This window comes from Protomyctophum parallelum (genome assembly GCF_964188405.1).
Source record: "Protomyctophum parallelum genome assembly, chromosome: 7".
NCBI lineage: Eukaryota > Metazoa > Chordata > Actinopteri > Myctophiformes > Myctophidae > Protomyctophum > Protomyctophum parallelum.
In genome coordinates this window covers 20,483,120-20,497,894 of record NC_139705.1, presented here as the reverse complement: position 1 = coordinate 20,497,894, position 14,775 = coordinate 20,483,120, and the positions used below count along the sequence as shown (strand labels likewise).

At 44.0% G+C, this 14,775-nt stretch overlaps 1 protein-coding gene across 4 annotated transcripts in view; it reads right to left on the bottom strand.

The window, feature by feature from the left end:
- Positions 1-14,775, bottom strand: part of scn8aa (sodium channel, voltage gated, type VIII, alpha subunit a) — a gene marked incomplete at its 5' end in the record, with an annotated part of 58,073 nt that overhangs the window by 21,955 nt on the left and 21,343 nt on the right. For 2 of the 4 annotated variants that reach the window (XM_083768341.1, XM_083768344.1), the window contains 8 exons: positions 257-613; positions 1,416-1,589; positions 4,921-5,159; positions 5,598-5,733; positions 7,778-8,086; positions 9,915-10,202; positions 10,666-10,872; positions 14,168-14,309. In XM_083768341.1, the coding sequence (XP_083624467.1) occupies positions 257-613; positions 1,416-1,589; positions 4,921-5,159; positions 5,598-5,733; positions 7,778-8,086; positions 9,915-10,202; positions 10,666-10,872; positions 14,168-14,309 (1,852 nt within the window). The remainder of the gene's footprint in view (positions 1-256; positions 614-1,415; positions 1,590-4,920; positions 5,160-5,597; positions 5,734-7,777; positions 8,087-9,914; positions 10,203-10,665; positions 10,873-14,167; positions 14,310-14,775) is intronic. The other 2 variants (XM_083768342.1, XM_083768343.1) reach the window with 1 other exon arrangement.

The window sequence follows — 14,775 nt, the reverse complement described above, 5'->3', positions numbered from 1 at the left end:
CAGTTCTTAGCAATGTTAGGTTCATTTCTAAATTCCCATTAGTCTCCAAATGTTTAAAAATAGTTCTGTATAAACAGCTTAGTGACTACTTGAACACCAATCAGGTTTTTGGATATGCCACAGCAGAGAAACAACCCTACTGAAATTACAATAATGGTCATCATTTAGCAGCTGATGGGGGACATTTTAATCCTACTTGATCTTAGTGCTACATTTGACACAGTTAATGGTCAGTCAGTCCAGACTGAATACTCACCACCAGGTTACCGATGACCATGACCATCATGAAGACTGTGAGACACATGCCTTGGCCTGCCACCTCCATGCAGTCCCACATGGTTTCTATCCACTCTCCACACAGCACACGGAACACAATCAGGAACGCGTGGAAGAAGTCGTTCATGTGCCAGCGGGGAAGCTCGCAGTCTAAGGCGATCTTGCACACGCAGTCCTTGTAGCTCTTGCCGAAGAGCTGCATGCCCACCACGGCGAAGATGAAGACGATGATGGCCAGCACCAGGGTCAAGTTCCCCAAGGCTCCGACAGAGTTGCCGATAATCTTGATCAGCATGTTGAGGGTGGGCCATGACTTGGCCAGCTTGAACACTCTCAGCTGAGGTTCAGGTGACAGTGAGAGAGCGGAGCAGGGTATAAAGTGGATAGGAGGGAAATGATTCAGTAAAGGATTCTATTCAAATCAAGATACTGTATATCTTAAAGGTATATTCAGTGATTTCACTTAATTCAAATATCACTTATTTTTTTGTTTTGTTGTGATAATCCTCCCTACTATAGAGTGTGCTGGCCATATAAGGAGTTCCTCCCTGTCCCCAGTTAACCCCTGGGGGTCAAAAAACCTTAGGTTTCGTTTTTGACTCTCTATCCTGATTGGATGAAAGGCTGGGTCCCACAGCCAAAAACGAAACCTAAGGTTTTTTGAGTGAAATCACTGAATATACCTTTAACATGAAGATATTTCTTTAAAAAAAGATTATGCACCTTGCGAGAAGAAATATGTTTAGAAATATATATACACAGTTTATTTAAAAGATTAGATTAGTGACAAAATGAAGAAAAAGGAGGGCCAATCATTTAGCAAGGCTCAGTATCAGCTATAATAGGTAGCCGCTCAATTTGTAGGAGGTGTTGTTTGCTTTATCTATGATTTATGTCGGCTGTGTCTGACAAGTATGTCAACTATAAAACAACAGTATAACAATGTTCTGCCGTGCCGTCTATGCACTTTGTAAATTGTAACTGGCTGTTTTCCAATTGTCTGCCTTTGTACAAGGCATTCTTGTACTTCTGTTAATGTGGACCTAAATAAACATTTCAAATGTGTTTGCTCCACTACTGGACTCTCTCACTCTTTCCGTTTAACAAGGTTGTGGGAACCAGCTAGAGGGAGTGTTTACCAATCGGAATGAGCGCAGCACCGACAGGCCCTCTACGTCAGCCAGAGCCAGCTCCACTAAACTCAGCGTCACAATGAACCCGTCAAAACAGTTCCAGCCTTCCTGGAAGTAGTAGTACGGATCCATGGCAACCAGCTTGGCAAACATCTCCACTGCAAAGATCCCAGTGAACACCTGGATGGGAGTGAAAAAACAACAAACTATTAGAGCGAAATAGCACTGGATTAATAACTTCCTTCACGGGGGAAGTTGAAAGTTCGATTAAAGCAGGCTGCATGGTATCCCAACTGTGCATTAGAGATGTTTAAGAATAATCCATCTACTTTTATACTTCACATATTTCCGAGACCCATTTAGGAGTACTACAGGAATGATGCAGGGAGACATAAACAAGACCCATTTAGGAGTACTACAGGAATGATGCAGGGAGACATAAACAAGACCCATTTAGGAGTACTACAGGAATGATGCAGGGAGACATAAACAAGACCCATTTAGGAGTACTACAGGAATGATGCAGGGAGACATAAACAAGACCCATTTAGGAGTACTACAGGAATGATGCAGGGAGACATAAACAAGACCCATTTAGGAGTACTACAGGAATGATGCAGGGAGACATAAACAAGTGAAGACAACTTGTAAGGTATTATGGATGAACCTGCAGTAACGGCACATTAATATACTGTAGCACCACAGGAAAGCCATAACAGAGACAGGCTTCTTAATTAGCTTAATGTGTGTGTGTGCGTGCGTGTGTGCGTGCACAGCCGCACACGTGTGTGTGTGTCCTGCACGTGTACAGTAGTCACGACTCCCAAGGATAGTATGGACCATCTGTTGTGTTATGATATCTGTTACGCTTTGCTGAAGGTCATTCATAATCACTGTCTGAGCTTACATACATGTGTGTCTGACTGTCTGTATACTGTCCTACACAGCCTCAATGCAGTAACTACGGCAAGAATGAAACTGTGTTTCGACTGGCATATACTGTACATTAGGTGATGCAGTGCACTAATTGTTTCTCTAATTTTGCAACAGGGTCACATTTACTGCACGCGTCCAACTAGACAAGGAAGAAGGCAATTTGCATACGTAATCTAGGGGCTATTGCCAGAGACACTGGACAGAAAGTGGAAGATCTGGTCAAAGCAATGGGAGATAAACCAGAGTGACGTGCCTGACTGATGATTATGCACTAATTGTTCATATAATATATATATATATATATATATATCTAGGTAATGCTTTATCCTCCATCCTCCAAAACATGATGATTTTGACTTTGAGGCAAATAAATAACTTGATGTCGGCTTTGTAGGGCAGTGTATATCGACTGTGTGTGTGTGTGTGTGTGTGTGTGTGTGTGTGTGTGTGTGTGTGTGTGTGTGTGTGTGCACGTGTGACTGCGCGTGTGACTGCGCGCGTGACTGTGTGTGTGACTGTGTGTGTGTGTGACTGTGTGTCTGCGTGCGTGTGTGGATCCCCATTCTAAGATGATGACTCATATTGCATCAAGGTGACCTCGAAATGTCCAGGAAATAAATGATGCACAGCTTGTGGCAACACCCACACGTTTCAAGGGAGAGCACCTCATCTAAAATGTTTTTCTGCTGTACAGATTACTCCAATATTCCTCCAGCTGCCTGTGACTTCTCGTCTTATTTACATTTGCAAACCATTGGCTCCAACAGGGTCACAGCCGATTCTGAATCTGATTCTTATTTACCACACTAATCCAGGCCTTGCCGTTAGCTTTAGCAGCTAGACACCCATTTAGGCACATATTTAGGTTGACTCTGTTTGAGTGACAATATGCTAATTTGGATAATATGGCCAGGTCGAGTAGTGGCCCAGGCACCATTTTAGAGTAGCTCATCGATCAGGCTCCATGAAATATTAATACAGGCCTCCCACCATGCAGTCAGCCAACCAATCAGCACAGAGACAGCTCCTCTCCACCAGAGGACACAGAGAGAGAGAGAGAGAGAGAGAGAGAGGACGAGAGAGAGGACACCAGAGGACACAGAGAGAGAGAGAGAGAGAGAGAGATATAGGGAGAGGGAGAGGAGGAGAGGAGAGAAGAGGAGAGGAAAAAGTAGAGAGAGGGATAAAGAAAGAAAACAGATTTGATGGAGAGAGAGAGAAATATGTGTATGTTATGCATGCGCACAGCCGCGCACACATGGCCGCATGTGTGTGTACTGTATGTGATGGGGTTGATGTTGGTATAGTAGACATGACAGACGGTTTGTGTGCATGTGCTTGTGCGTGCGTGCGTGCGTGTGTGTGTATGGGAGGCTGTTGGAGGACGGATGGATGAACAAACAGCTGTAGGGGGAGGAAGGGGAGGTCTGGGAATGTTTTCATTTACCTTTGAATGTACAATGAAAGAACTGCCAATTACACCATGATGCCCCAACAGCGGAGGAGATGTTCTAATAATATAATAATCTCTCATATCTCAATGTCTCATTGTCAACCCACTCTCAATAGATCATTTTTCTTGTGACCACCGCGCTCTGAGTTATGGTGAGTTACCCGTTGAAATAGATCAACATGTATGTGACAGCCTTCATCAGTGTGATGAACGCTGTCACAATGATGAAGGCTGTATAGCCGAAACGTCTGTCATTCTGTGTTGTGTTGTGTGTGTGTGTGTGTGTGAGAGAAAGTACCAGCAAGAATGAAAGGGACGGTGTACGAGACTGTAGTGAGACCAGCTATGTTGTATGGTTTAGACTAGAGACAATCTCACACTGAGGAAAAGACAGGAAGCAGAGCTGGAGGTAGACTAAAATGTTGAGGTTCTCTCTGGGAGTAGTGAGGATGGATAGGATCAGGAAGGAGTACATCAGAGGGACAGTGCATGTCAGATGTTTCGGAGATAAAGCCAGAGAGGCCAGACTGAGATGGTTTAGACATGTACTGTAGGCAGAGGAGGGATAGTGAGTATATCGATAGAAGGCTGTTGAGGTTGGAACTGCCAGGCAGGACGGCTAGAGAAAGAACAACGAAGATTTATGGATGTAGTGAAAGAGGACATGAATTAGTTGGTGTGAGAGGAGGCAGAGGACAGGGGTGAGATGGAAGCAGATGATTTTCTGTGTCGACCCCTGAAGGGAAAAGCTGAAAGGAAAACACACCCCAGCTGCATGATAGTTTGGAACCAAATGGACCCATAAGGGTCCATTTGGTTCCAAGTTAAAATTAAACATTGATTTTACAATATAAATTGAGGGTCCCAGAGATAGAAATACCATTAAATGGGGTAAATTAAATGCATTAGACTAATGCCTGTCAATCTGAGGGTCCTTGAAATTAAACGGGTTGAGAATCACTGCTAGAGCCGTAAAAAGAAACTCTTATGGGGGTCCCTGGCATACCTTTTCAAATGGGTTGTCCGCGGGATAATTAGTGTCAATTTGGGGGTCCTTGACATGCAAAAGTGTGGGAACCACTGCACTACATACGACTGTACTGCATACACAAAACCACTCACCAGGTTTCCCACCGACAGCACCCCGTTAAATTCGTCCGTCATGGGGTAGTGCTCCATGGCCATGAAGAGAGTGTTGAGGACGATGCAGATGGTGATGGCGAGGTCCACGAAGGGGTCCATGACTATGAGGTTTACTATCTCCTTGGTCTTCAGCCACATAGGACAGCACTCCCAGATGAGGAATGTGTTAGAAAATTTATACCAGCACGGCGGACACTTGCGCTGAGACTCCTCCAGCTCTGAAGACATATAGCGGCACCACCACAACATCAACAAAGCAAAAAAACAAAAAAACGCACAGGCGAGGCTTTAGGCATTCATCGTACCGCATGCAAATGGTATATCAAAAATGAATAGAGAAATAAAACTGTATGCATTCATTGTATGTATCCGGTATTGTTGGATATGCAAAGCAAGTAAGCAGGAAATAAGGCTACAGCTCAATCTAAATCAATCAATGAGTGGAGACCTAGTCAAGCCTGATTTATACTTTGTCGTATACAACGTTGCCGCGCGCCGAAAGTAGCAGAGCTACAAGCTTTATTTCTTTATATATTATATATACATATTTTTTTGTTTAAACTTTGGGCGAGCGACACCATTGTATGACGGGGTAAAAATGCAGCTTTAGATTAAGATGAGACAGCAGGTTAAATAGCAGGGTAAAGTGGCAGTACCCTCCACTAGTGTGTTGGTAATGACGCTCATGACACTGTTGGCCCGCTCTTTCCGCCCAAAGGAGGTATTGAGCTGGTCCACTGACACCATCAGGGAGCCCGACATTTTCTTCTTCACCTCAACCTCTGTAGTCGGCTGTCGGAGGAAGAGGAAGAATCAAGCACCCATTGGAGAGGACATGAACACCATCCCACAGCACCACCGCTGGCCGGCGGAGGGAAGTGCACAACAGCATTGCGCAGAGTAGAGGATTTTTTTTTTTGGTTTTTGGTTGTTTCTTTTTAGGTGGGTGGGTGGACAGGGCAGGGTATGTTTGATTTGATATTTGTCTATGTCAATGCTGGCTTCATGGAATAATAATTGTCTGCTGTATAATCATGCAGGACTCAGCCAAAGTGGGAGCAGTGGTGTAGGGCTACTTGACCTAATTGTGTTCAAATGTAATTAGCTCATCCCATTTAACTAATAAATGGGTATTGAGATAATGTGGGAGGAAACCCATTTCTGCATGAATGCATTGTCAGTCCTCTCATGCAATAATGGAGTCTTTATTAACCTTGCAATATAGCCATTAGGTCACCACTACTTTATCAAAATGTAAGCCAATTTGGCTGTCTTGCGTCTTTTTCCCCAATTTAAACTACCCTCCCCATTTGAAACCATATAACATATATTGCAACTGGCAAGTCTGTCCAAGAGATTTGTATGGGGAAAAGTATTTCAGGTCCATTCCATTGGCATGCATGTGCATGCACCAAGTCAAAGAGAAGGAGAGGCATTTATAGACATCATAGCCATTATTGTAATTCACTACTACATGCTTGAATATATATATTTTTTAATGTTCTAGCATCTAATTCTACCAAGCTAACTAGCATGACGACACAACTAGTTAACCAAGGTTGAGTTAGGGAAGAGTTCGGGAAACAGACGGATAGAGACAGACATGGACAGCAGCCCTCCAATTTTTTATATACATTTTAATTCTAATTTCTCTATTCTGGACATTGGGCATTTGTTTGTTTAACTGTATGTAATGTGTTTTATTTTCGTTTTATTTTTCTTCATGTCATTATTTATTTATTTTTGTTCTGTATTTATTATTGTCAAAACATTTTGTGATAAGATTTTGTTTGTATGTGTGCTGCCATGGGGATGTAGGGGGGGGAAATATATGTCAATTGTTTTGAAAATACTTTTGTACTGTAAAGAAAATGAATAAACATATGTTTAAAAAAAGAAAAAAATCTCTATTCTTGTTTACACTGTTCAATAAAGTTGAATTGAATTTGCTAAGTTGTGAAGCTCTGTGATACAGTATTTTTCAGGGACTTTAGTTACTGTATGTATAGTGTATGTATCGGGGAAGCACAGGAGGATGTGCATGACTCTACACGGCTAGTTTAGCCTGTTTCTTCCTCCTGTGAGTGTGATTCTAGATCATTCTACCCACACAGGCTAACAGAGGTCCTGACCGACTGGAGGAGGAACAGGCTGGAGGATGATATTACATCACTGTACGCAGTTTATAAAACAGTAAGTCGAGGTGTCAAGTCTATCAGTATGCAAAACAAGACTCTGCCTAGTGCCTATACAAACTTGCTATAAGGGAATCATTAAAGAACCAAAACCTATTATAGTTAATACGTTAATTATTGTTGTTTGAAGTCGACACCATGCAACGTCTTCTACGAAAACTCACATGTCAGTCTTAGCAATGAAAGCCTGAAAGAGATTAACTGTAGAATTCTCTGTAATCTGTGCTGATCATTTGATATTTTAATATCTCTCTTTTGTTTGTTGTAGCATGAATGAAGGCACCTACATAAACAGATTAACATGATGTCACCTGATACTGTGTCTGGAGTAGAATAGACCATGTGGAAGGAGCAGAAAAATAACCATGTAAGTACCTTGGTGTAACTATTACACAGGAGTAATTAATTCATATACTATAACCTTTTCACTGTAGCATATTCTCTACAGAAAGTATTTGTTTCTCCGTCCTTTGCCTAGTGCTGGAGGGCAGCATACACTAAGGGGGCAGGGGTGGGTGGGGCAAGGGGAGGGGAGGCACGAGCGCTTAGCCAAGAGATACATACGATATGGACTTGCAAAGATGACAGAATTAGAAGACATGCCTAGACGGGGAGATCTAACTCATTGACTCAATCCTTACACTGTCGTCAGAAGCTGCCTTATCTATTTTCACCTCAGGCAGTAGGCGTCCCCCGGGCCCGGGGCCGATCAGCGACACCACGCCATTGCAGTCCACCGTGCTGTTCCTCTTGCCGATTAAGCCTGTGTAGCTGTTGCGACGGTACGGGCTGAACAGGGAGCCCCGGCGCTCATCGCACTCCTCTACCGTGCTGTGCTCGTCGTCGGCAAACTCGTTCTCCGAGTCCTTGCCGCGGCCCTTGAAACTGAATATGCTGCTCTTGCTGTTGTGGCGGGACAGGTATGGTGAACCGGGGATGCTCAGGAGGGACTGCAGAAAGTGGAGAGGAGAGGTGACGATATGGAAATAGGGAGGAAAGACGACAGGAGAAAATGATGAATAAGATTGATGTGCCCTGGGGAGTTCATGAGTTAGCATTGATTACGCTGTAATTTCCACGCTCTTTGTCATCATTTCCAGAGGTCAGGATCAAGGGCAACAGCTGTGGGATATGGAAAGGTTTTACCCCAAGGGAGTGGATCACGTGACTTTATAATATGAATGCATAATTAGGTCAGTGATATCCTACACCAGCAAGGTCGCAATCACAGGAGCGAGGCTACATCACGGAAAGGAATACAGGTCACGGAAACATCAATCTAGACCACTGGCTCCCAAACACTGGGTTCGGGCCCATTTGTGTTCATTTAAAAATATATAAGAATTTTATGAATTTTAAAACAAACAAACAAATCTAAGAAATGTAATAAATAACAAAGAATTATATTAATTAAGAAGTAGTGAAAAATATCTGACCTACAAGCTAGCAGTGTATGAAGCGATGCGTTGTGTGCTAGTAGATCGTCTATTTTTACTAGTTTGGGTCCCAGGCAAACGTCTAATCTCTCGTTTGGGTCTCGACCTGAAAGGTTTGTGAACCACTGACCACCACTGGTATTCATCCTGACACCATTACACAACCACGTAGAACATGCTAACTATACCATTACACAACCACGTAGAACATACTAACTCAACTGAATTGTCCGACATATTTTGAACCACAAAGCGGTGACTGTGCACTTGAGTCAGACTGTGACATAATGTTCTGTTGCCCTAAACATAATGTCTGAAAAGAAACGGTGAAAGCACTTTGCAGGACCATTTTTGAGTGGTGCAACCAATCCCTTACATAGCTGTGTGTGTGTGTGTGTGTGTGTGTGTGTGTGTGTGTGTGTGGGTAGCTGGCTGGGTGGCTGGGTGCATCTGAGCACGAAAACAGCATTGTTGTTTTTCACCACCTGTGCGCAACCTAACACACACACAAACACACACGCACATATTAACTGTATATATGGTGATTTCGGGTGTGCCAGTACAGTACAGTACAGTACAGTACAGTACAGTACAGTACAGTACAGTACAGTACAGTACAGTACAGTACAGTACAGTACAGTACAGTAACCCACACGGTAACTGTCATGTTTCAACCGTTTCGGACGCAGAGCGGCTCGCGGGAATCAGGGTGTGATTTTAGAAGAACATCTGGCCGTCGCTTGATAACACTCAGACAACAATTCAAACCATCCGTCATGGTTTGGTTTGTTGTCTGAGTGTTATGTAACCTTGTGTGAGCCTCGCTCTCTTGTAGTACTCTTTGGAACGACATGATTTGAGTGCCAGCACAGCCAGAGTTAAAAGTGATTATCAAAGCTGTAGGACTTCTCCCGCTGAAACATTCATATATAACATTAATCAATGTGAATAATTCAGAGCCTGCTGTATCTTTGAGCAGAACACACCCTGTAGTGTGTGAGCTTATGCAACGCTGTTCTGTTGCAACATACTACATCTGAAATGCTCACTCATTTGATTGAATTAACTGTCTAATATGCAACCTTCATTGATATCTGTGTTCTAATCTACACAGTATATACTGTACATGTAACTCTATTCCCATTTTATATTTTGGTCTCAATAGATGTGGCACATAATGGCGTGGTTAATTCCTATGGTCCGTTTAGCAACCTAAATATTTCAACTTTCAAAGTAAATAAAAAAAAATCATGCAAATTTCCATTCGCCCACCCTCACACTCCATTACATTCTGCCCAAAGACGACCTCTCTCTCTCTCTCTCTCTCTCTCTCTCTCCCAACCTGATTTATAATGGAAGACTTTCGACCCAGGCGGTTGTCGGGGAAACGGAAGCGGCTCCTCTTGCTGCCGCCATCGTCCGACTCAGACTTCACGAACTTCTCGCTGTCGCCTTTCTCCTTGTCCTGCTCCTTCTGCCTCCACTTCTTCTTGCGGTTGCGTCGCTCCTTGGCGCTCTTGGAGCTCAGCTTGGACATCTCCGAGGAGCTGCAGGACAGGTGGCCGTCACCACCCTCATCCTCCACCGCATCCTCTGACTGTGTGCCCGCAGAGGTCGCCATGGCAGCCGTCTGCCGCGGAACACAAGAGTCACAACGATGGCGCCACTATGACTCAGTAAAGCAATGGTTGAGAATGAGATGATGTATGATGATAAGAGCGCCCCTCACTTCACACGGGTGTGATTTTTATAATAGTGCTCAGTGTGAACAGCCCATAAGTATGTAAGTATACTAAACCTATTTCTATTTACATGGGTAAGTACCTAAACTTATTTCTTCTTACATGAGTAAGTACAAAACCTATTTGTGTTTAAATGGATAACTAAACCTATGTATACTTACTTGAATACATACAGTAAGTAAAACAATTTCTACTTACATGGGTGATGGAGGATTATAAGTAACCATGCAGGTAAATAACCAAGCCTATTTCTACATGCAGATCTGTGCAGAGCTTCCACCTTTACTATGTGATAAAAATGAATGATACGCTTGTCTCCTGAACAACAGCCGAAATGGCAGAGAGTCAAACCTGGGCGTCCTCCTGTTGTCTCTTCAGCTGCTCCAGCATGATCTGGAACTCTGCCAGCTTCTGCGCCGCCTCCTCCATGGTGGCCTGGTTCTGCTCCTCGTAGGCCATGGCCACCACGGCCAGGATCAGGTTGACCAGGTAGAAGGAGCCCACGAAGATCACCAGCACAAAGAAGATCATGTAGGTCTTCCCGGCCGCCCTCAGCGTCTGTCGGGAGGAGGTGGTATAGAGCAGCGGTTCTCAATGTTTTTGGCTGGGGACCCCCGGAAATGCTTTGGTCATGTCTCGCGACCCCCTCCCCGCCCCCCCTTCCCCACCACCAATACAAATTGACTGCAAAAATAACCTTAATAATAGAGAAAATATATCATAAATTAATACTGAAACCAGATATAATCATTAAGGAAAGTTTATGCATGCACTATGTGTACTTTCCATTTTCCAGCCATTCAGCTGCAAAAAAAATAAAAAAATTGGAAAAGAATTTAGGGACCCCCCAAAATAATTTTGCGACCCCCCGAGGGGTCGCGACCCACGGGAGCAAGGGTGGGCAACTTTGACGATGGAAAGGGCCACTATAGTTCCTCATTCACTCCAGAGGGCCACATTGCATATTACTGTCGTAGCAAAAATATATATATTTTTAGCTATTATTTTAATTGAAATCCTAAATTATGTTTTGCTATGTTTCAATTGGAATCCGGAAAAGTAACATTATAAATACATGTCAAATTCCTTTCAAATGTCTTTAATTATAGTTATGTTAACTTTATGAACTAAATACAAATACGTTGCCCATGTATGGTATGGTATAGACTGGACAGGTGAAGGGAAGGGGGTTGTTGGGGTTGTGATTAGGGGTTGACAAAATTATTACTAAATCGTCAAATTACGATTGTTTGATGTAATTGCAATTATTTTGTCATAATCGTCATGAATGTTCATACATTAAAAAAAAGAAATGTTGAAAAGCTGATCTACAAGCTTACAACGCTTCTCTTTGCGACGCGTTTAGTAAGTTTGTAGATCGGCGATTTCCACACTTCAAAGAAATGGCAGTAATGTCTGCCCTGGTCACTGCCCTGTGCACTTTCTTATTACGAAACGTAAAAGGAAAACGGAATTGCAATTTCTATTTTCTAATTCATAATGTTCCAATTTCCAATGCCAAAAACTAAATCATTAATCGCAAATTATTTGTGTGACGGCCCGGGCCGGGCATAGCGGTCACCTAGGCTGCTAAACCCGATCCCGACGACCTTTGCTGCGTGTGTGTCCCCTCCCCCCCCCCATCTCTCTCCCCGTTTCCTGTCAAACTACTATATGTCTATCAGGGCAAAAATCACATTGAGCCGTGACCTCTGACCCTATCGCATCGTCAGTATTGACCTTTCAGTCAGTTCCTCCCTCATAATGATGAGTCATATTATGACTCGTCAGAATGTCCGCCAGCCCAGAACCACTTTTGGATGGCAAAATGAACAGGCAATGCATTGTGGGTAGAATGACTAGGTTGTACCGAAGACGGGAATAGCGAGCGAGCTCCGGTTTAATTCCCGCTTCTGAATGGTTGGTTCCAATGGGAGAATGAACGTGAACACAGGTTCTGAACCAATGGGAGAATGAACGTGAACACAGCTTCTGAACCAATGGGAGAATGAATGTGAACACAGCTTCTGAACCATTTTTTAAAATTATCTGAAGTGTCTCTCTGTCCATCTGCAGTCTGACGGACGAGGGTCGGACACAACGCCTCTCAGCCATTATAAAATAAATATACCCGGTAACCTGAGACCTCTTGTGGCTTATTGCTTTATTAAATCCCCCCTGAATTACTTACACATGATCACAGGTGTGACTAAGATGACTAAGCATGATTAAGAAATTGCTGGGAGGGTCCTATATTGGGGATTGAGGCAACCACACTCACATTTTCTAGTTTATATTACTCCTCGAGATTCTGTCCAAATATCCCACAAATCGTTACACAGTATTTCTACAGTCATGTGCTCAAGACAGATCTGTCCGATATTTCATATTCCATCCTAATTGGCTAACATTGGCTTTCAAAGTTTGCAGGCCCGTTTTGAACAAAAAGCCTCAAATCATCACTTGAACCTCTCAGCATCCACATTCTGGGGGAATTAACATCAGCCACATTGCGACGCATTGTGAGCTTGTAGGTCGGCCATTTTGGGGCGAAGATATTTGGTGTAGACGGTTAAAGTACAGTCCAGTTCTCCAAGACTAAAGGGTGTTAAGTGGTTACAAATGTTCCCTTCTCCACAGCTATGACTTGGAAGAGGGACTGTTGTCTGCAGGGAGTATAGCCAGGAAAAAAAGGATTTCCTAGGATACAGCAGGGCAATTCCCTTGTCCACAATCAATTATGAATGCAGTTTACATGCATCGCAGGGAGACGCAATGGAACACACCATGACACTCCACAGAAACAGAAACTGTCATGATGAGTCAAATATATTGCCCGCCCCACATGTAGCCAAATATCATGCATCTAAATAAAAACACAAAGAAATTTGCCCTCAGCATCTGTGATTATTCGTCTACATGGCATAAAGTGCTACATCAAAACTCCAGATTTCTATGGACGTAGGCAGCTAAGATACTGGAAAGAGGGGGGGGGGGGTCAACTATGAAATAAAATATCAAATTTGCTCGTGCTCTGCCATACACAATTTCATTTCATACAAAATTATATTAGTACCCAAAAGTTTACAGCGAACCTAAACATGCTGGCTGCATTCGTCACTCCAAACATACATAATAGCATTACAGAGTATCTGTATGCGGGCGCAGAATTTCAAAGACAGCGCCAGAAATAGCAGTAGGAGCTGGGATGCACCCATCAGCTCTCATCTCCCTCACTGGTTGGTGGCCATACTGCAATCCTGGCCTGTTAATATTTAATACTTCCTTCCCACTGTTCTGGCTCCATGTATGCTGAATCCTGAGTGTCTCTTCACGCCATTACAAGAGTATAGCTTGCTTTCTGCTGGTCTGAGAGACAGACATGGAAGCCATGGTCCGGCCACAGGATGCAGATGTGGCCTTAAATTCAATAAGTGGTATTGCGTTAGGGGTTATCTTTTGACAGGAAGTCAAAGTCTTATCTATATAGGGATACCCATGTTTGTACAGGCTCTCTACTACATAATGCTCTACTGTAGTTAGTGCATGTGTCCTGCCTATAATGGACAATAATGATTATTCTTTTAAGGGTGAGTGGGCACCCCCTCACTCCTCTTACTGTTCCCCTTTCATTTAGAGAAGTGGAATGATTGTAAGAGTGAGATAGTGAAGAGGGGGGGGGGGTTACTGTACATGACAGCTACGGCCTCTCTGCCTTTGACAGGAATAAGGGTATAACCATTTAACACACTTAAAGCAATGGATCTCATGAAATGTAATGTGGGGGGGGGGGGGGGGGGGGGGGCTAGGGGGAAAATGACAGATGCCAGACTTGTGAATGCAGAAGTCTTACCAGCATGTAGAGGTTTTCCCAGAAGTCCTGTGTCATGAGCCGAAAGAGAGCCAAGAAGGCCCAGCCAAAGCTGTCGAAGCTGGTGTAGCCGTAGTTCGGATTCCGCCCAGCTTTCATACATGTGAAGCCCTCCGGACAGCGCCTAACAGGGCATGGGGGGGGGGTTTAGTTTCATACATGTGAAGCCCTCCGGACAGCGCCTAACAGGGGGTGGGGGGGTTTAGTTTCATACATGTGAAGCCCTCCGGACAGCGCCTAACAGGGTATGGGGGGGTTTAGTTTCATACATGTGTAGCCCTCCGGACAGTGCCTAACAGGGGGTGGGGGGGTTTAGTTTCATACATGTGAAGCCCTCCGGACAGCGCCTAACAGGGCATGGGGGGGGGGTTTAGTTTCATACATGTGTAGCCCTCCGGACAGCGCCTAACAGGGCATGGGGGGGGGGTTTCGTTTCATACATGTGTAGCCCTCCGGACAGTGCCTAACAGGGCATGGGGGGGGGTTAGTTTCATACATGTGTAGCCCTCCAGACAGCGCCTAACAGGGCATGGGGGGGGGTTAGTTTCATACATGTGTAGCCCTCCGGACAGCGCCTAACAGGGCATGGG